The 21,996-nt window shown below is 35.6% G+C and overlaps 1 protein-coding gene across 10 annotated transcripts in view; it reads left to right on the top strand.

The window, feature by feature from the left end:
• RNF38 (ring finger protein 38) overlaps positions 1-21,996 on the top strand; it is a 130,206-nt gene that overhangs the window by 96,450 nt on the left and 11,760 nt on the right. For all 10 annotated transcript variants that reach the window (XM_053908098.1, XM_053908096.1, XM_053908101.1 and 7 more), the window contains 5 exons: positions 3,142-3,335; positions 10,262-10,475; positions 17,254-17,421; positions 18,684-18,854; positions 21,767-21,928. In XM_053908098.1, the coding sequence (XP_053764073.1) occupies positions 3,142-3,335; positions 10,262-10,475; positions 17,254-17,421; positions 18,684-18,854; positions 21,767-21,928 (909 nt within the window). The remainder of the gene's footprint in view (positions 1-3,141; positions 3,336-10,261; positions 10,476-17,253; positions 17,422-18,683; positions 18,855-21,766; positions 21,929-21,996) is intronic.

Raw genomic sequence — 21,996 nt, 5'->3', positions numbered from 1 at the left:
TTTAAGCCATTATTTCTAGATGTTTCTATTAGGATTTTTACATTTAGTCCATGCTTTTGTCAAAACAAGTCTTTATACTTAATTTACCAAAGTTTACAGTACTTACATATTTTTTTCTGTAACTACAATGGTGATCTTTCACGCCTTGTCTAGGTTGATTATAAAATTGAAAACCAGTGAACAGTCTCCATAGTGTTAGGAGTATCTGTCTATTACAGTCATTTCAGGACTAAGTAGCATGTTGGCCCATGGAGGAGAAGATATAATCTTCTACCTGTTCTACTCCAGGGATGCTTTAGGTGACAAAATGATAGTGGATTTGTTTTCATCTTTGTTTTTTCTAGACTCTGGTTACCTTTCAGAAAAAAAATTTTTAACGTTTATTTTTTATTTTTGAGAGACAGAGCATGGGCAGGGGAGGGGGCAGAGAGAGAGGGAGACACAGTATCCCCAGCAGACTCCAGGCTCTGAGCTGTCAGCAGAGTCCCATGCGGGGCTCAAACCCAGGAGCCGTGAGATCATGACTTTAGCCGAAGTCCAGTGCTTAACCAATTGAGCCACCCAGGCACCCCTGGTTACCTTTTATACTTCCTATGACAGAATAACCATGTGCTTAAGTTTTGTAAGAACTTCCAAGTTCTCAGTCGTACTGTTTTTGAACTCATATTATTTAGAGTATATTTCTTGGAGTCCTCTAGCTTGTTCTAATTGGAATAGTTACTTTTCAGTCCTGAGATGTCTTTTCATTGCACTTCTGAGTTACTATTACTGTTCATTGGATCCTCTGTGTGTGTCTGTGACCGCAAATAAAAGACAGCACACACATGTATGCACACATAAAATCAATCAAGTAAAATTTTTTGAAAGATGTGTGAGAAGCAGCTTTGAACCTTTATATATCTGGCAAGTCTTTCCTTTTGCCTTCACAGTAGATTAGTAGTTAGGTTGGAGTATAAAATTCTAGGTTCAATATTTTCCCTCAGCATTTTTAGCATCTTTTGTTTTCTGAGGGAATGCTAATCTAATTCTTGTTTCTTTGTAGGTTATTCCTACTTCCCTTTTCTGGAAACTGAGGATATTTTTGGAGTTCCTTAGAGTACTAAAATTGATGAGGAATGTGATGAAACCATGTTGTATATATGTAGTAAACTAACTTCTTAATACTTCCCTGTCTTTAAATATCCATTTTGGTTTTCTATTACTTTGAGTAAAATAGGAAGAGTTATTACCGTAGTACTAATGAATAGCTCACTTCTCTCCACTTCCTATTCTTTGTCTCCTCTTTTTCACTAATGTGAATCTATCACAGCACACAGAAGAGATAGGGAACTTTCCCAGTCACCTTGTCTCTTAAAAACAATGCATTTGCAGTTTGTTTTTGTGGGTTTGTACCATTCCCCTCCATTTTGGGCAGTGACTTTTTAGAATTCAAAGTCCCTATCATAGCTTGCATTAAGCTTCGCAGTATAAGATACATATATGAAAACTGAAGATTGTGATTGGTTACTAGCGTTTGGTAGTTTAAAAAAATTAGGTCAAATTTGGTTGACCAACCGGAGATCACTTATTTCTAGTGCTTCTGTGTAGTTAATGTATGACTTTGCCAGGTATTGATCATTCTGCTTTGTTTTAATCAAAATATCTACATTTCATTGGTATTTTTGAAGTTTTAGGGTTATCAGAACATAACTGATTTTCTTCTTAAAATCAAAAGGTAAAAACAAACATACTTTTAATAGCAAGCACCATTAAATCTAGGGAGAAAATAAGGTGTTTCTTTATGGTTCTGAAAACTATTTACTATTTTAATTATAATGATAAATTTGAATTATCCTTTTTAAAGTTTATTTATTTTGAGAGAGAGAAAGAGAGAGAATCTGCACACGAGCCAGAGAAGGGCAGAGAGAGAATTCCAAGCAGGCTTCGCACTGTCAGCACAGAGCCTGATGCAGGGCTCAATCTCACAGTGAAATCATGACCTGAGACGAAATCAAGAGTCAGATACTTAACTGACTGAGCCACCCAGGCATCCTGAATTATAATATTTTTAAATATAGAAAGACAGTGACATCGTTTTTGGAACACCTCTGCTTAATAATGTGGAATGATCAAAAGTAACCATTTAGGAATTTGCTTTATTTTTATCAGTTTAGTTAATTCTTGTTTATCTCTTTAAATCTAATGTTGTAGTGTTGTAGCCCCATATACTCTTTTGCTAATCCGATTTTTTTTGTGCTGGCAGCAGGCACCAATTATTTTGCACCCAGAAGTGCTCTAATGACCAAATAATTAGAACTTGAAGGAGTAGATTTGAGATAAGAGAGGTTCTCTTAGAAAATAGATAGACATTGGTTAGCCAGACATTGGTTAACTTGAAATTTTGATAGTTTCTGTGAGACTGGATGGGAAAATTCTATGGAGAATCCTAGAGAGTTACTAATTCAACTAAGAGATCCATACCAATTTTATAGCTAGTGATGCTGTGATCCTTGAAAACTCAATGTGTAACAGGTACAGGTTTTGAATTATTCACCACTCCCACGATTTACCTGAAACTCTGTGTCTTCCTCAAAATGCTGTAATGTTCTCGTTAAGAACTAATGATCTAGATCAGTTGACTCTTTATCTGTTTCATAAAAATGTTATTTTATTCCTCTAACCCTTATTAAAGAAAATGTAATGACCTTAAATAGTGGGAATAAAGAAGCAGAAGGGTGTTATTTAGAATCAAGTCAAGGGCCTACTAAAATTATTCCCCCTCCTCAGCTGATCTCACAGATGAGAATTGATCTCTAAAAATGTAACTTAACTGATGGGGGAACATAGTGGAATTGGTTTGGGATTTTAAATAAATGGTCAAGTTTCATACAATTGTTTATTACCTTATTGTTCATCTTAAATGTCCATGAGTTTTGTGATGACTTTTAAGAAACAGATTTTACTTTCCATTTGATACTTACTGTGTATCTCCCTTCCCCTATTCAGCCTCTTTTTTCTTTAAAGATATTTAATTTGGGTTGACAGCATATTTTTCCCCTCCTTTACTCTTTAAGGTAAATATGTTTAAACGCCTGTGCATATATAGTAATGCAAAATCCTTAAAAGGTCTCATTAAGTTGATTGATTTTGTTGCATTGGCAGAGTGAAGATAGTCCGAGTCCCAAGAGACAGCGCCTCTCTCATTCAGTCTTTGATTATACATCAGCATCACCAGCTCCCTCACCACCAATGCGACCATGGGAGATGACATCAAATAGGCAGCCCCCTTCAGTTCGATCAAGCCAACATCACTTCTCAGGGGAACGATGCAACACACCTGCACGCAACAGAAGAAGGTTAGTTGATTACAATGTATTTCTTAAATTCTCTTCCATTGATAGATTTGTTTTGTTTTTTTTTTTTATGTCAAAAAGCATTTTTTCTATAGGCATTTTATAAACATTCATACACATTCACATGAAGAACGTGACATTATTTATAGACTTCCACACAAGATCATGAGAGTTCATTTAGCTTATGGTTGACAGGTGAAGAAATTCAAAGAGGCTAAAGTGATTTACCTAAAATCAATCCATGGCATCATATATGCATTCAGCTACTTTATGGTTTAAGGTGTTTTGTAGGCTAGCCTACAATCCTGATTACAGAAAAATGAATTTTATAGCTCACAACTGTAATGAAATACAGAAATCCTAGAAATGAGATACTCTTTTTTAGTCCATTCCTATTTCTTGTGTATCCTTAAGGCAATTGGGAACTTAATTAGGTTTCTTATAAAACCGTGCAGCCTCTAGTACAAAAGAGTGACTGAAGTTTACTTCAGTGCTCATTCCTCTCTCTCATGGGACTTGGCCCCTGTCTTTCTTTCCTGGGGGAATGTATTTCTTCTGAGCTTCTTCCTCTTTAGTTGTGGCCTGAGTACATACATTTCTTATTCAGGGAAATCGTGAATCCTTGGAGTGAGTCAGCTGTTTGCATGTCCAGTATGTTGGTAATCTAAGAAATATTGAAGGTCTGGAGTTAGGAAGGTGTTATGGACTGAATGTGTCTTCTCAAAATTCATAGTTGAAGCCCTAATTCCCCAGTGTGGCTGTATTTGGAGATGGGGTCTCTAAGGAAGTAACTAAGGTTGAATGAAGTCATAAGGGTGGGGCCCCCAATCCAGTAGGATTGGTGCCCTTTTAAGAAGAGACACCAGAAAGCTCACTCGGTCTGGCATGTAAGGACAGTGAAAAAGGTGGTCATCCTGCAAACCAGGAAGAGAGCTCTCACCAGAAACCAGCCATGCTGACATCTTGATCTTGGACTTTCAGTCTCCAGAACAATGAGAAAATTAATTTTTGTTGTTTAAGCCACCTAGTCTGTGGTATTTTGTTATGGCAGCCCTAGGAAACTAATAATGAAGGATCTTAAAACCACCATTCTTTGTTCTAAATGAGACAAAATAAACCTGTTTCTGAGTTATGTTCTGTTGAGACCCTAAGACTTTTACATTACTTGGTGCGTTTTTACCCAATTTTATGGGAATGTTTAAAATAATGTATGTCAACCAGGTAAAATATTTTATAGCTGTTAAATACAATAGCTGAGACAATATGGTTGTTTGTTTCAGGGTTACAACCTGAGCATCTACTGTAATCTTTCCTATTGTTTTATGGTGAAATGTGTCATGCTTTCAAAAGAACCTGTAAAACAAGCATACACTTAAAAGGGTAACACACAAGTGTACCAACACCCAGGTTAAAATAAAACATTGTTAACTACTTCACAAGACCCTGTTCATCCTTTCTAAAGGATAAACCCTGTCCTGTGATTTGACGACATTCCTTTGTTAATACTTTCTAATACTTGAATGTATTCTAAAATGATGTAATTTTAGTTTTTGCTAATTTTACTTTCATTTAAATGTATTCGTTTTTTACTTTGTTTCCTAAGCATTCTATTTTTAATGTGGGTAGCAGTAGTTCTCCATTATATTGATATGCCATTATTTATGTTTCTATCTACTACTGAGTAATGGTGATGCTCAGTTTCTTACTATTATAAAGAGTGTTATTAGGAACCTTTCATGTACACATTTCCTCGTGTACATGTGGAAACATGTCAATAGTGTATAAGCCTAGGACTAAAGGCTCTGGGCCAGCAAGGGAATGTCAGAAGTGTCTGTTCCAGATGGTAGTGGTAACTAGCTGTGGGTTCTAAAATTGAAGAGAAGCTTTGTGCTCTAAGGTCATGGAAACACAAAGGGGAAGGATAGGGAGCACTTAACCTGGAAAACTTAACTATGGGCTTATCCTGCCCAGCAGTCTGTTAGGATTCCTTACTCCATTCTCCCTTTGATATTTTATTGTAGGCTAGCTAATACACTTAGTTGCCAGATATCCTCCCAGAAGCAGGCCGTGCAAGTAGATGTAATATCCAACAACAGTCTAACGTAATTTCAGATACAAAATGAAAGGAGGACGCTAAGCTCCATAAAACAAAGAACTTGAAGAAACCGTTAATAGAACAGACAGAATTTTTGAGTAAGTGTAACATGAGAGAGATGCAAGAAGATACTATATCCATAAAAATCAACTAAAAACCTTACTTGGTAGAATTTAGAATTAGTAAATATGTAGAAAAGGTGTCCTAGTTTCTGGAAGATCAAGTGGAGAAATTTTCCCAGATATAGTGTAAAAGGCAAAATGAAGTGTGGATAAAAAAAAGTTTAAATATAGAGACCGAGCCATCAGTTCTAAGTATGTCTAATAATATTTTCAGATGGAGACAATTGAAGGGACCTCTTAAAAAAAATTTTTTTTTAAGTTTATTTATTTATTTTAAGAGAGAGAGTGTGAGCAGGGAAGGGGCAGAGAGAGAATCCCCAGTGTAGGGGCTCAATCCCATGACCACGAGATCATGACCTGAGCTGAAACCAAGAGTCAGGATGCTTAACCAACTGAATCACCCCGGTGCTCCTCATGTGGGGACCTTTTTATTCTATTTTATTCTTTTTTTTTTTTTTAATTTTTAAATTTTATTTAAATCTAAGTTAGTTAACATATAGTGTAATAATGATTTCAGGAGTAGAATTTAGTGATAAATTGCTTCTGTAATAAACCCAGTGCTCATCCCAACAAGTGCCCTCCTTAATACCCATCACTCATTTAACCCATCCACCCACCCCCCTCCAGCAACCCTCAGTTCTTTGTATTTAAGAGTCTCTTGCGGTTTCCCCTATGTTTGGGACCTTTCTAAAGAAATAATGCAAAATCATTTCCCAGAATGTAAGAAAGACTGAGTTTTGAACAGGATTTGAACTTTCAGAACATACACGAAGGACAAATAAAAAATTGACAAATATTCCAAGACAGAAACTTTTTTAAGTTCTGCTAGCTGCCTTATCATCTAAATGTAAAGCCAAAACATAAAAACATTTCAAATATTCAAAGACAAAATTGACCAGCAAGAAATCCTCCTTGAAAGAATTATTAAAAATTATACTCTCCCCAGGAAGCAGAAGAATAAATGCAAGAACTATGATTCAAGACCATTGGTTGGCAAAGGAAACAATGACATGCTTTTAAGTCTGAATAAGGTCTGTTTAAAAAAGAGAAAGAAGGTGGCTCAGTAGGTTAAGGTTCAACTCTTGGTTTCAGGTCAGGTCATGATCTCACAGTTTGTGAGTTCAAGCCCCGCATTGGGCTTCATGCTGATAGCTTGGACCCTGCTTGGGATCCTCTCCTTCTTTCTCTGCCCCTCCCCTGCTAGTGTGCATGGCCTGCCTCTCTCTCTCTCTCTCTCTCTCTCTCTCAAAATAAATGAACTTCAAAAAGACTAAAAAAGAGAAAGAGGGGTGCCTGGGCATATCAGTCAGCTAAGCATCTGACTCTTGATTTTGGCTCAGGTCATGATCTCCCCGTTTATGAGATTGAGCCATGTGTTGGGCTCTGCACTGACAGCATGGAGCCTGCTTGGGGCTCTCTCTCCCTCTCACTCTGCCCTTCTCCCTCCTGCTTGCACACGTGCTCTCTCTCTCTCTTAAATAAGTAAACATTTAAAAAAATACAAAAGAAATATGGAAAAGATCTGCATATGAGATGGGGACAGAGAGAGAAGAATGTATTAAGGGTAATTACTAGGAGAATAGAAATACAAAATGTATAGCTTCTACACATTGAAACAGATAGTATATCTAGAAAACTCCATCTAACAAAAGGCAGGTAAAGAGGAGGGAACAGCTTTGGGCTATTTACAGTTGATACACCTAAAATAAAATGACAGTACGATAAAGTCAACTGAAAGAAATATTTGTCCATATTTTATCATTTCTTATTTCTAGATTTTCCAGTTCTGCTTCCTAAATACTCTGTCACAAAGACATACCTACCATTTAACGAGGGGCCATATAGTGAAGATATAGAGACATACATGTCAGCATGAGGACTTGGATCTTAATTTGTGTTTAGTGTGAATGCTGTTGAAATTATTTTTGAGTAGAGAAGTGAGAACAAGTGGCAACAACAGAATAGAACAATAATAAAAGGGGACCTTAAAGTTTGTGTATAGGTTGAATAGATTTTCAGGAGATGAATGATCTGAGCACATAGATTCTATTTTGATTTTAAGGTACATATTTTTTCCCATGTTAACATCTAGTAAGGACTTAGAATTGATGGTATATCATAGTTTAATTAGCAACTTTTCCTCTTTTTAGTGATACATAAAACAGTCCTTTATTTTACTTTTTTAAGATTTTCTTTTTAAGTAATCTCTACACCCAGTGTGGGACTCAAACTCACAACCCCAAGATCAAGAGTTCCTCACGTTCCACCAACTGAGCCAGCCAGGCGCCTCATAATACAGTCCTTTAAAATATCTGTACAGATACAAAAGATATGTGCATACACATGAGTTAGTATATGTAGATACATTTTCTTGTTTTGTTCTTTAGGGAAGCTAAAAATAGTGATTCATGTGTAGGAGTAAGCACACCTCTCTTCTGAATACCATTCTGCAATTAAAAGAACCAAGGCTCTTTGGAGAACTGGTTAATTCCAGAACTGGTGTAGGGAAAATACAGGATGAGGGAGCATGTATTATGGTGCCAGATATTAAGGAAGTACTCCAAAGGATAGAGATGTAGTGAAAGGACACAGGAACTAAACAAAGTGCACAGAGTTGAAATAACTTGAACAACAAAAACAGTAGTGTGGATTATAACCCAAACAATAAAATATCTGTGAGTTCATACTGATTATAAATAACTGAATAAACAAAAGTGGGAGAGAAGTGACAGTTCTTCCTTACAGAATTGCAATAAATACATGTAGAAGAAATGAGGGGAGTAGGAAATCAACATTAGAATAGCGTAATAATGATAGCTGAATATCCATTCATGCATGCTAAAATTATTGGCAAAACTTTCAGCAGAAGCAGAAAGTTTGCATGTTCTCAAAGTAACTCACCCCCAAGTATTTGGTAATTACAAAAGGAAGAATGGTGGTTTTGTAGTAGAGGGTTTTGGCAGACACAAGTTTAGCCAAATGGTCAGTGATCCATGCATATGTCCCAGTGATGCATATCGATGTCATGTGCCCCTAGATATGGTGCACTGAAATGGGCAGAACATCTCTGTGGTATCCTTTCCAGTAATATGTAACATCAGATATATCATGAGAAAACTCAGACAAACCCAGGTTGAGAGACATTCTGCAGAGTAAATGTCTTCAGAGAGGTATCAAGGTCATGAAAGATAAGGAAAGACAGGAACTGTCACATTGAAGAAGATTAAGGAGCTATGACAACTATCTGCAATAATGAGATCTTGTATTGGATTCTCAACAGTGGGGATATTGGTGGAAAAATTGGTGAAATCTGAAATGCGCTCTGTTGTTTAATAGTACAGTACCAAGGTTTATTTCTTAATTTTAATAATTTCTCTGTGCTTATGGAAGATACTAGCATGAAGGAAAGCTAGGTGGTGAAGGGTATGCAAAAAAAAACTATGCTAAAATTATCTCAGAACATTTAAAAAGTGAGTTCTAGGGCGGATGGCATCTTAAATTCAATGATATATAATATGTAGATTTTGAAGTAAATATATGTAGACTTTGCAAAAAGAGACATACTAAAAATAAAGATAGAGGAAGCAGTTAATGGAACAAGAACCTGGGGAGTGGTATCAAGAGTACTATTGAAGAGTTAATGTCGCCAAAGAGTGTCCTCGTTCTCTTTAAGATTGGGCAGTTGGGGGTGAGAAGATGCAGATTTAGAAGTACAGAGGTGACCTGATAATCCGTGAAGATTGCTGAGGTGGCTGTGTGCAGCTAGGTCTGGAAGGGGGCTGTTTGGCCTCTTTTGCCCAATGTAGAGTACATTTTAATGAGGCTGCTTTTTTGAATTGCATTGGTGCTGAGCCATTATAAAAAGCAGTGGAGATAAATTGTAGAATTGTAGAGAAGTAGAAAATGGAAGTCTGCTCACAGTAACAACTTGATAAAATTTGTGTTTCACTTTCTTGATTCCTTTTTTTTTAAATTGAAGTAAAGTTGACACACAGTGTTTCAGGTATATAACACAGTGATTTGACAAGTCTATATGTTACGCTTTGCTCATCACAAGTGTACCTATCCTACCATCTGTCACCATACAACACTATTACAATACCATTGACTATATTCCCTATGCTGTACTTTTCATCTCCATGACTTGTTCATTCCATAACTAGAAGCCTCTGCCTCTCACTCGCCATTTACTCATTTTGCTCCCCCTACCCCACTCCCCTCTGGCAACTACCAGTTTGAGGAACTATGTCTTTCTGTATATCTTAGCCAGATAGACAAACATGAAGTGCCCATTAAGCACATGTGGAATACTGACTGGCAAGATACATGAAAATTAAAATTTATTATATGTTTATAAGATAAAGGGAGCAAAATAGTGGGTCAAAACTGTAAAATTGCTGATATTTGACTACTTTTGCCTATACAAAGGGCAGTTTCATACAGTTAAAACAAAAGACTCATTAGTGGGCTATTGATTTCTAAGTACATGCAGAGCTGAATACCAGTTTTGTTACTTTTTTAAAAACATACATTCTGTTTAAATGTATACGTTTTTAGAGCTGATGAGGAACCATAGCAATTATTTAGTTGCTCAGGCTTTTGCCCTAGCATACACGACTGATGGATTGCGAGGAGAGACAATACAGAATCCTCATGGATTGATTACAACAGTGAATATTATAATGACTTTTTTGACATTTGCTATATTACAGTCCTCCTGTCAGGCGCCAGAGAGGAAGAAGGGATCGTCTGTCTCGACATAATTCCATTAGTCAAGATGAAAACTATCACCATCTCCCTTATGCACAGCAGCAAGCAATAGAGGAACCTCGAGCCTTCCACCCTCCGAATGTATCTCCCCGTCTGTTACACCCTGCTGCTCATCCACCCCAGCAAAATGCAGTAATGGTTGACATACACGATCAGGTATAGTAACAGAATGTCCAGGAAATACAGATGCTAAAAGTTGGTGGCAGTTTATTTGAGGTTGGTTTTTGTTGTACATTTGTTTTAATTTTACCTGAAAGGAAACGATCTTCCCTAAATTGAAGCTGTTTTAGATTCATTGATTCATTCTTAAGGATTGAAATTTAAATTCTACATAGCTGAAAAGAAAGTTGAACTTTAAAAAATGAGCAAGGTTATGAAAGCTCAGAATGGCTTCATGTAATAGTTGGTTTGAAATGACTGATGACAGGATTAATAGGAGATAGCAGACAGCTGGTGGTTTGAATACATATGCCTATTTTCCTCTCCCTTCCAGTTTCTTCTGGAATAATTCAGTAGGAGAGACAGTTGGATGCATCTTGGCTTATAGGTTTACATGGGTCTCCAAAGAGATGACAGGTAGAAGGCTTCATTTCCTTTTGTTCCTGCCAGGAACTGAGGGACTAATTGAGAAGAGGGCTTGCCAGTTTTCAGAGCCTGCGAGTAAAGATCAGAATTGTTTATATTTCTCTGGAGTTTCTGAAGTCAAAAAAACACAAATCTAGATGTATTCTAATAAAGTTGCTGAATTTTCAGGATGAGGAAAAAATCAAGTTTATAGACAGGAGAAATTAACAAAGGAAAGAGACTCAGATTAGCATCCCTTTTTTTCATCTACACTAGAGTGTGGAAACAATGAAAAAATTGAAAGAAAATATGATCTCCCAGGCACCATCTTCTATCAGACTTGTTCTTCCCTTGTGTTAATGAAACAATTCAAAAAATTTATCATGCAATAAGAAGTTCTAAAAAGAAAACATTTTCTAGACCACATTCTTTGTGGTCATAATCTGATACAACTATAAATTATAAGTTTGAAAATTGATTTAAAAAATGACACTGAAATATTTGAGGCAGATTATAATTAAGGAAAATTAAAGGAAAAATCCTATCAGTCATATGCCTAGAACTGTTTTCTGAGAAAATTTTATAAACCTTCGTTATTTGTTTTAAAAATTGAAAATAAATGAACTAATTGCTTGAGTAATTAGGGGGGGAAAATAGAGTAAACCAAAAAGAATTGAGAAGAATAAATTACTAGGAAATACAATTAAAATTAATAATATGGAAATCTGTTTTGAAGCAGCACAAAGGAAACCCAGTCCTGGTGCTTTGAAAAATTGATAAGAATGGCAAGCACCTTGTGAGCTTGGGTAAGGAGAAAAGAACAAATACATAAATAAGAGTAGGATTGATAAAAAGATCTATATCCATACACATAGGAAACATTCAAAGAATTTTCTTCGACTGTAAAATAAAAACAACTATTTTATAAGGGATGTTGGAATAATTGAATTATTTTGATCACTTAAACTAGTACCAGTGATAAGTACTCCGGTATTAGCTTAATTAACTTTGTTGTTAGCTATTATAATGAAAGTCTATATATAACTCTGGGGCAACAGAAAATGTGAAGTTCCAAAGTTGAACCAACAATAATAGAAAATTTTGAATTACCACATAAGTGTGAAAGCTACTTAAAGATTTACCATTGAAGAAGTACAGTGACCAGATGGCTTCACAGATGATTTTTCTAATCTTTAAGGAACACTCATGTAATAATACACAAATGATTCTAGGCTTTTCTTAAGACCAGTTTTCTGATTACTTTATGAAACCCACATCATTTTAATATCAAGAGTAAATAAAGATAATAAAGTAAATAAAAATAATAAAGATAAAATGGGGATTGCTATCTTTAGTTTCTGTAGAAAGTATCCCCAAAGAACGGTAGAAGAAAACTCTCGAATACACAGATTTTTTAAAAAAATTTTTTAATGTTTATTTAATTTTGAGAAAGAGAACACTAGCAGAGGAGGGGCAGAGACAGAGGGAGACACAGAATTCAAAGCAGGCCCTGAGCTGTTAGCACAGAGCTGGATGCGGGGCTCAAACTCACGAACCGCGAGATCATGACCTGAGCTGAGGTCAGATGCTCAACCGACTGAGCCACCCAGGCACCCCCACAGAAAGATTTTCTAAGTAGATGTTTAGAAATACAATCTAGCAATGTATCAAAAAGAATAACCTATGAATAAACAAGGTTTATTCCAAATAAGAGGATAGCTTAATATGAAAATATTCATATTACATCAACAAATAATAGGAGAAAATGATAGTGATTTTATCAGAAGATGTTGAAAAGTCAGTTAAAATTTAGTAAAGACTCTAATAAGATAGGACAAGAAGGAAATTACTTAAATATAATAAATAAAATTATCCTAATTTTATCCTAATTGGCCAGCAGTGAATCAGCAACTAGCAGTGTTTGTTCTGTCCATTTTTATTTAATGTTAGTTCTACCAAATGTAATAAGATAATGTAGTAATGGATGTAAAGCAGTGAAAGAAATAATTGTATTTTTCTCCTCGTTGTGTAATTGTAGAAGAAAACACAAATACTAATTTGAAAGGATTTGATACATTGCTCAAATACAGATTATATGTACAGAAATCAGTAACTCTATGTCCATCAGTTGAATAGATAAAATATGGCATATCCATACAATGAAATATTCACTTAAATGTGTAGTGAAGTACTAATTCATGCTACACCATGGATTAACCTTGAAAACATGCTAAGTAAACCAGTCACAAAGGGCCACAATTATATGAAATGTCTAGAATAGGTAAGTCCATAGAAATAGATGAATTCTGTTCCCAGTATTATTATGGAAGCTAAACCAGGACAGAAGGCAAGAAAAAGAGTGTAAGAATAAGAACAAATAACACCATCACTATTTGCAGGTGGAATGATGATAATGCATAGAAAAATTGCAGAGCATCTTAGGTGAACATTAGAATTAAGAATTGAACAGATTGATAGGTTACAAAAATAGCTGTCAACAGTCAGTTGTGTTTTTCTATACCAGAATCGAACATAATAAAAACTTGTAAAAAGATATTTTTATGCTAAACAACCCAGATTGTTTCAAGAGATAAGCTGTGGTGCTGAAGGTGAGGAAGGGTGATGCAAGTGGCAGTTACAAACTTAGAGGTCTTCTAATTAACTGCAATATGTAAACCATTTTTGGATTCGGATCCAAAAAAAGAAAAATGCGTTTAAAATTTTTGATATTGATGACACAATTGGAATTTTGAACTAGAATACTTTATTTTTAAGGGATATACCTTATTTTCCTAATAATGCTATTGTGATTGTGTCTTCCAGGAATACGTACTAAAATATTTATTAAATGATGGATTCTTGGGATTTGCTTCAACAAAATACAGGAAAGGGAGAAGTTGATGGAAGTTGATGGGTTAATGGTTTTGGAGGCTAAGTGTTACATATAGGGGTTCATTACACTACTTTTGAGCATGTTTGAAATTCTCCATAATATTCAAGTAAAAAAGTTTCACTGAAAAGTCAAAATAGTATGCAGGAAGTTATGCAACAATCTTGGCAAAAGATGTTTAAGATTTCTATGTAGAAGATTATAAAACTTTGTTGGGGCAGTTTAAAGAACACTTATCTAAATACTGAAGGTTTGGCTTGAAAGATCCAATTTTGTAAAAACTGCTTGTTGTCAAAACTGACATGGAATAGATAAAAATAATGTAATGTCCAATAAATGTCCAGTAAGTTTTTGGTGTACCTTGGGCAGCTGATTCTGTAATTTCTATGGCATTTTATAAAGGACCTGGAATTACCTAGAGTGGGGAAAAGCAAACTACTGCTGGCTGTTTTTGTAGAGTTTTATTGAAATACAACTATGCTTGTTTATCATCTATGGCTGTTTTGTGCAGAGATTAAGATGCCCACAATCCTAAAATATTCACTTTCTGGCTCTTTCTGAAATAGTTGGCCTACTGACACTCTGGTCTAGTGATTCTCAAAGTATGTCCTAGATAATCTGGTGGGCAGAACATCACCTACACGTTTGTTAGAAATGCAAATTTTCAGACTACCTTAGACGTTGTGATTCAGAAACTCTTGGTGTGGACCCAGCAACCTGTTTTAGGTGATTCTAATGCCAGAACACTAAATAGGCTAATGAAGTAGAACATAAAGCCCAGAAATAAACCCACACATTTGTGAATACTTGAATGATAAATGACTTCAACAAATGAGTTGGAAGAAGACAGAATTTTTCATAAATGATCCTGGGACAATTGGGTATCCAAATGAAAATATGAAACTGGATCCTTTATCACCTGCCATTCACAAAAGCAGTTCTGGGTAGATAAAGATGTAAATGTTAATGGCAAAACTATAAGCTTTTGAGAAAGTAATGTAGCAATAGCTTCATGATCTTAAAGTAGGGAAGGCTTTCTTAAGACATAGGAAGAGTACTAATCATACATAGAACTGTTGATATATGGTCAGAAATAAACATTTATTTGTCACAGGTGCTAAAGGAATTCAGGGAAGGAAAGGGAGGTCGGTCTTAGTAATGGTGTGGTAACAACTGGGTACAGTGCAGATCAAGTTGAACCTTGACTCCTACTTAGTATCATACACAAAAATAAAGTTGGGTTCTAGATCTAAATGTGAAAGGTAAAAAATTAAGTAGTTAAAGGAGATTGCCTTCATAAGGTAGGCAAAGATTTCCTAAACAGGATATATAAATAGCCACTTAATAAAACCCCAACATGGTATATTTCATTAAAATAAAAAATTACTGCGTATCCAAAGATAGTATTTAAAAAGTGAAAAAGCAAGTCACTGCTTGGAAGAAAGTATTTGCAGTATTTTCATGGAAAAGGCTATGAACCAGAACATAAAAAGAGATTCAGTAAACATTTCCATGAAAATCAGATATGAATGCCTTTGAACATCATTTTTGACGGTTCTTTATCACTAAAGCAAAAAGACAAGTAAATAATTAGGTTGAATCTTTGATTGAACAGGTAGAATTGTATACATAGGAAAGTGATTTTTTAAATTCTGGAATTAAGTTGGATCAGATTATTAGTTTCAAAATACATAAAAATCTAACTTTTCTCATAGTGCTAACCAATTTATATGGAAATAGAAAAAAACCATTGACAATATAATTAAAACCTATAAACTTTAAAGGAGCTTTGAGGAATAAATTTTGTAAGAGTAATACATCTTTATGAAGGAAAGTAATTTCTTGAAGGACAGTACTATAGTATTGAATATGTGGCATAATACTCCAATGAAAAGCCTTAAAATAAAATTATGTGTCCTTTATAAAATAACATAACCTTTAACACAGATTAATAGAAATTACATAAGAATAAATGTGTGAAAATGGCCAATAAAAAAAGTATGGTAATAAGAATTTGTCTTCCTAGGTACTAACTTTTCTAGTAAGGTACTATAACAGAAGCAGCACAAATTTGGCACAAAATATAAGTGGGAAGTTACTGAATGGAAAAAGATGGTATTTCCCTTTATAGAGAAAAAGGACATCTTAATAAATGAAACAAGTATTTCAAGAAAAAATTAGCGCTTACCTCACACTATAAACAAAAACCGGTTTTAGTTGGAGTATAAATTAAATGTAAAAAATAAAGGTATCAGAAAATTTAGGAACTTATATGTATAACCTCATCAATAAAGGGAACTACAAAAGCTACACTTTGTGTCCAAGAAATATAAATTCATGGAAGATACACTTTAACCATTAAAAGGTTTATCAAAAGATAAAACATATGCTGGGAAAACAGTTTTATTAGACATGACAAGCAGTAGTTGTGTCTCTAAAAACAAACTATAAATGAATGTGACAGAAAACCTAATAGACAATGGGCAGCAAGTAAAGGATACAGTTTACAGAGCAAGTGCTGTTTTTGTTTTTTCATTCTTCAGGTAGGTAAGAACACTTGCAATGAAAGTACATCTACTTTGAGTGGAGGTGCTGGGAAATGGGCCCTATATAGACTGTTAGGACTGTGGCTTACTCAGCCTTTTGCAAAAAATTTAAAATTCACCCTTTACCCAGTAATCCCTCCAAAATAAATGAAACTACTAGTATGTAGGGATATGTTCAGTGATATTTTTTTTACAATTGTGTTTGTGTTGGCGAAAGAGTGAAAACAACTTGAATATCCCATTAGTATATTAATGATAGGACTGTATTGAGTGAGTGTACTTGAAATATCTGGCTAGTATCAAAAACAATGAATTGACTTTAACTCCCTTGAAGAGATCTCTACAATACTAAATGAAAAAAGTAAGTTGCAGAGCAATATCTCATTTTTGTTAAGGAAAAGAAAATAAACATGACATCGATTTGTGGATAATCGTGTATATATATATTTGTGTGCTTATGGAGCTTCAGGTAGGATAGGAATAAGACTGGCCAAGAGAGAAGGAAATTATTTAACTTCTTTTATACTACTTTACATTGTTTTACTAGTTGGGTTTACATAAAAAATTTTTTTCGTATTGGATGTGGCTAGATATTAGAAGGTAGGAGCTTTCATGTTTCAAGTTTCCTCTAGAAAAGTTTATTCTGTAAAGGAGGCAAGAAGACTTAATACATCAAGTCATTATTTTCTTGGCCTTTTCAAGTCTTTTTGAGGGTAGAGTTGAATCCCAGTTCTCTGGTTTTCATATACTATTCTTGAAACAGCTTTCCTATATAATGACAAAGAATATTCTGGTTGAAGCTGTTGGAGAAGTATATTGTGGAAATCTATGTAACTGAGAAGGGAATCAATAAAGGCCCAGATTTAAATTTTTAGTAGTTGATGTTTTACCCAAATAGCTGAAGTTCTAAGGTTCTGTTTTTCTTTCCTGATAGCTCCATCAGGGCACTGTCCCTGTTTCTTACACGGTAACAACAGTGGCACCGCATGGGATTCCACTCTGCACAGGCCAGCACATCCCTGCTTGCAGTACCCAACAGGTCCCAGGATGCTCTGTGGTTTTCAGTGGACAGCACCTCCCTGTCTGTAGTGTGCCTCCTCCGGTAAGTCCGCAGCCCCTCTTTAGAATGGCTAAGTGTGTCGTGTAAGCAAACAGAATTGAAGAGACTGCCTTTTGTAAAAAGCTTTTCACTTCCAAGTAAAGGGCAATTTTATTGCAACAGAAGTCTCAAAGTATACTTATAATGACAGTTTAATAAAATTAGCTTTAAAACGATGTATTTTTACATTAACTAAATTTATACATATTTGAATATCCTGAAGATCAAAGCATAGTCCTTCATATATCAACATTGTTTATAATTAAACCTTGATAAAGGTTGAGTTGAGGGTACTAACATAGGATAACATAGGAACTAGTTAGTTATAAAGTCTCACAGGCTTTACTGATCAACAGTAATAGTCTCAGCACTTACGGGATTCTAACAGGCACTTCGAGTGCTTGGTGTTACTTACTTAACACGAGAGGAAGCCCGCTGTAGTAAAAATGGTATCCCCATTTTCTAGGTGATGAAATTGAAAAATGTCCCAGAGACAATTAGTATGAGAGAACAGGGATTCACACCCACTTCTTTCTGCCTTTTAAGCTTATGCTTTATCCTTTATTCTACCAACCTCCAGTCCAACCTCCTTATTTCACCTCCTTATTTCACTGTAATCCAGAGGATTTAAATGACTGTCTAAGGTCTTCAAAGGAAAGCACTTTGCTGAATCTAAATATAATCCTAATATCCTTATTTCAATTTGAGATTAAAAGGAACACATAAACACCAACACTAGTTTAACTTATTTATCCCAAGCTAGGTTTGGTTTCTCAGTAAGAGATTATGGAGTCAGTGTACTAAATTAGCAGACTAAAATTATGAGAGACATAACATAAAGCACTTAACTGTGAATCGGGCTCTTAATAAATATAAAAATTCTAGAAATAAAAACATTTCTCTAAGATTGTAAAGGAGAACTTCTTGGAAAGGAAAGCAGTAATACCTGCTACTTCTTCAGTCAAGTAGAGAGGGCTTCCTCTTCTGTGCAACACTTTTCACCCCATTTCATAGGACATTAGGTGTTTTGACTAATTTGTGAGAACTGTATAAAATACAGAATTAAGTACTAATTACCAGTATTTTACTAGCAGATGAAAAAATACACTTGTTTCATTGTTAATATAGGTTACTAAAACATTTTGGTATTTTGAGGGGGGTATGGCAATGATATTTCAATCTCAATGTATAGACTTTTAAAAAATTGTTACCACTGGTTATACATTCTGATACTTTTTAACAACAAATAACACTATCTTTTACAGATGCTTCAAGCATGTTCAGTTCAGCACTTACCAGTACCATATGCTGCGTTCCCACCCCTTATTTCTAGTGACCCATTTCTTTTACATCCTCCTCACCTTTCTCCCCATCATCCGCCTCATTTGCCGCCACCGGGCCAGTTTGTCCCTTTCCAGACACAGCAATCACGATCGGTAGGTATCTGCTCTTGTGTCTTTAATTTTCACAGAATGTGTAGAGACCCTAAGAGGCAGATTAATTTAGTAGATGTAATTTGTTACCATTTAAAAACTATAATTTAGATTCTTAAAAGAATCAGGGAATTCACAGACCTACAAAAAAATAACAAGCATATTTACCTACAATTAACTTGCTTTCTTAAATTTTCCTAGTTGTTTTTTTTTTTTTTTTTTTTTTCCTTAAAGGGTGGGGCTTGAATTCACCCTGAGATCAAGACCTGAGCTGAGTCAGACGCTTAACTGACTGAGCCATCTAGGAGCCCTTCTAGTTCTTTTATATGTGTTTTGTATAATTTAAATTTCTTCTCTCATATCGGCAGTCCTGCAGGAAGTAAATCTGAAGAAAAATTCAGTTCTGTTTTTTCCTTTTATGTATTTCTGAAATAGAAAGTGAAAATATAAAATTGTTTATACTTGCCACAATAATTTTATTCATTTAGGCAAGTAAAGTAACTTTCTGACCCTCAATCTTTTTTTTTCTTAAGTCCTGTTTTTCTGTATTCTGATGAAAAGAAGATGAGATCGTCTGTTAACATAATTCTGTCTTGGGACTGGAATATAGCTAAGAGGCATATTTTGGAGGGTAGGGGGTTGGAGGAGGGATAAGCACTGTAGAAGAGGAAGGGAGGGCACAGGAAGAAGGTCCAGATATCTTTTGGACTGGCCAAATTGAGCATCTGAACCATCAGGCATGGGTAGAGATTTCAGCCCTGTGAAAGGAACTTGACAGTGTATTCTACAGAACCTAACCATCCTTTACCAAGGATTTATGCACCATGCTGGGTCTCAGGTAGAGGTGAACTTAATGGCTGCTCTCCTGAAAACTGTAGAAGCCAATTTTGACAGAAGTTTGGCTAATCCAAAAAGTTAGAACTACTTCTACAAGAAAAGCTTTTATTAGAATCAGGGCAGGATTGATGCCAAGATGTTTCTTAGTTTCCATTACCTGGGAATTCAAGGTTAAAACAAAATTTAGCCATCACTTATTCCTGGGTTTGGAATCCTTTAAAAGGTCCGGTCACATAATCAATTCAGAACTTAGGTTGTGTTATCACAGTGTCAGCCGTTGTAATTTCTCTCAACCATGCATAAGCTCCCACATTAAAGTGTAACCACTTATGTTTGAATAATGTATTGATACTGCCTAACTGCAAGGGGAAGTCAGAGTAACATTTAAGCATAAATGTTCATAGCAGCATTATTCCTAATAGCCAAAAAGTGGAAAGAGTTCAAATGTCTCATCAGCTGATGCAGTGGATTATTTTTTTAACTATAAACAGGAATGAAGTACTGTTGTACTAAGTACAAGATGGATGAGCCTTGAAAACATTATGCTAAGTGACAGAAGCCAGATACAAAGGACACACATGATTTCACACATGTGAAATGTCCAGAACAGGCAAACTTTGGAAACAGAAGGTAGATTGGCAGTTGTCCAGGGCTTGGGGAGGACTGGAGAAATTGGGTAGTGGACTGCTTGATGGGCACAGGTCGGGGGTGGAGGGATGAAAATGCTATGGAATTAGGTAGTGGTGATGGTTACACAACTCTTGTGCATCTACCAAAATCTATTGAATTGTACTCCTTAGAGGGTCATTTCTATAGTATGTGAATTATACCTTAGTAAAGCTACTGTCAAGAAAAAAACATGCTCTGTGCTTTGATTTTGTACATTGTCTCAGTGTTCATAATACACTTTTGAAGTAGGCTATGAACGTGTCAGTTCTGTAGATAATAAATAATGAGGTTCATGTTACATTATTTATATAAAAGTTACATGGCTGTTTAGTGACAACAACAAGGATCTGTCTGATGTATTAGAAATACAGCATCATGCCTGCTGAATTTTATCCCTTTAACCCTGGTTTTGCTTTATAAATATATACCCTATGTGGGACGCCTGGGTGGCTCAGTCAATTGAGCAGCTGACTCTTGATTTCAGCTCAGGTCATTATCTCACAGTTGGTGAGATCAAGCCCCGTGTTGGGCTCTGTGCTGACAGCGTGGAGCCTGCTTGGGATTCTGTCCCTCCCTCCCCCACTCATGTGTGCATGCTCTTTCTCTCTCTCTCAAACTTTAAAAATAGATAAATATATACTATGCTCAATTTCATCTCTTAAAGATTAAGTGCCTGAAAATTTTGTGAGTAGGTAAGTGTATATGACTAAAAAGTAATTTTAACTTTCATATGATTGACTTACCCTTTTTGTCTCTTTTTAAAGAGAAGTTTCAGATAATAAAAGAACTGTATGGGGGAGCCTGACTGGCTCAGTTGCTAGAGCACTTGACTCTTAATCTCAGGGTCATGAGTTCAAGCCCCACGTTGAGCGTGGAGCCTACTTCAAAAAAAAAAAGAAAGATACCTTTGTTTGTTTGTTTGGTTTTTTTAAATTTTTTTTTAATGTTTATTTATTTCTGAGACAGAGGGAGACAGAGGATGAGTGGGGAGGGGCACAGAGAGAGGGGGACACAGAATCCGAAGCAGGCTCCAGGCTCCGAGCTGTCAGCACAGAGCCCAACACAGGGCTCGAACTCACAGACCGTGAGGTCATGACCTGAGCCGAAGTCGGACGCTCAACCAACTGAGCCACCCAGGCGCCCTAAAGAAAGATATCTTTGAATGGATAGTGGAAATGTTTAATGACGTGTTTCAGAAAGTGTCTTATTGAAATCCAATTAAAGACAGGAAGATACTACAGTCTGTTCACATGTATGAATTTAGATTGATATAAACATGAAGAAATAAATGGCCTTAAAAGTGTTTTGTGGGTAGTTAATTTTTATTATTATAAAACACTCTCTGAACACTAGGTATCTAATATACTGGAAGTATGTTAATATATTAGTTTGCGTTTTTCCTCCCTCAGCCTCTGCAAAGGATAGAAAATGAAGTGGAACTCTTAGGAGAACATCTTCCAGTAGGAGGTTTTACTTACCCTCCATCGGCCCATCCCCCAACATTACCTCCATCAGCTCCCTTGCAGTTCCTAACCCATGATCCTTTGCATCAGGAGGTGTCCTTTGGAGTAGTAAGTTTTCATTCATTGTTATTAATTTATTACTTGCTTGGATAACTTACGCCTAACTTTTATGTTTT

Source organism: Panthera pardus, unplaced genomic scaffold, assembly GCF_024362965.1.
Source record: "Panthera pardus isolate Hobbes unplaced genomic scaffold, ASM2436296v1 HiC_scaffold_20, whole genome shotgun sequence".
In the NCBI taxonomy this organism is placed as follows: Eukaryota; Metazoa; Chordata; class Mammalia; order Carnivora; family Felidae; genus Panthera; species Panthera pardus.
The sequence above is the reverse complement of the archived record's forward strand: the minus strand, read 5'-3'. Positions and strand labels throughout refer to the sequence as shown.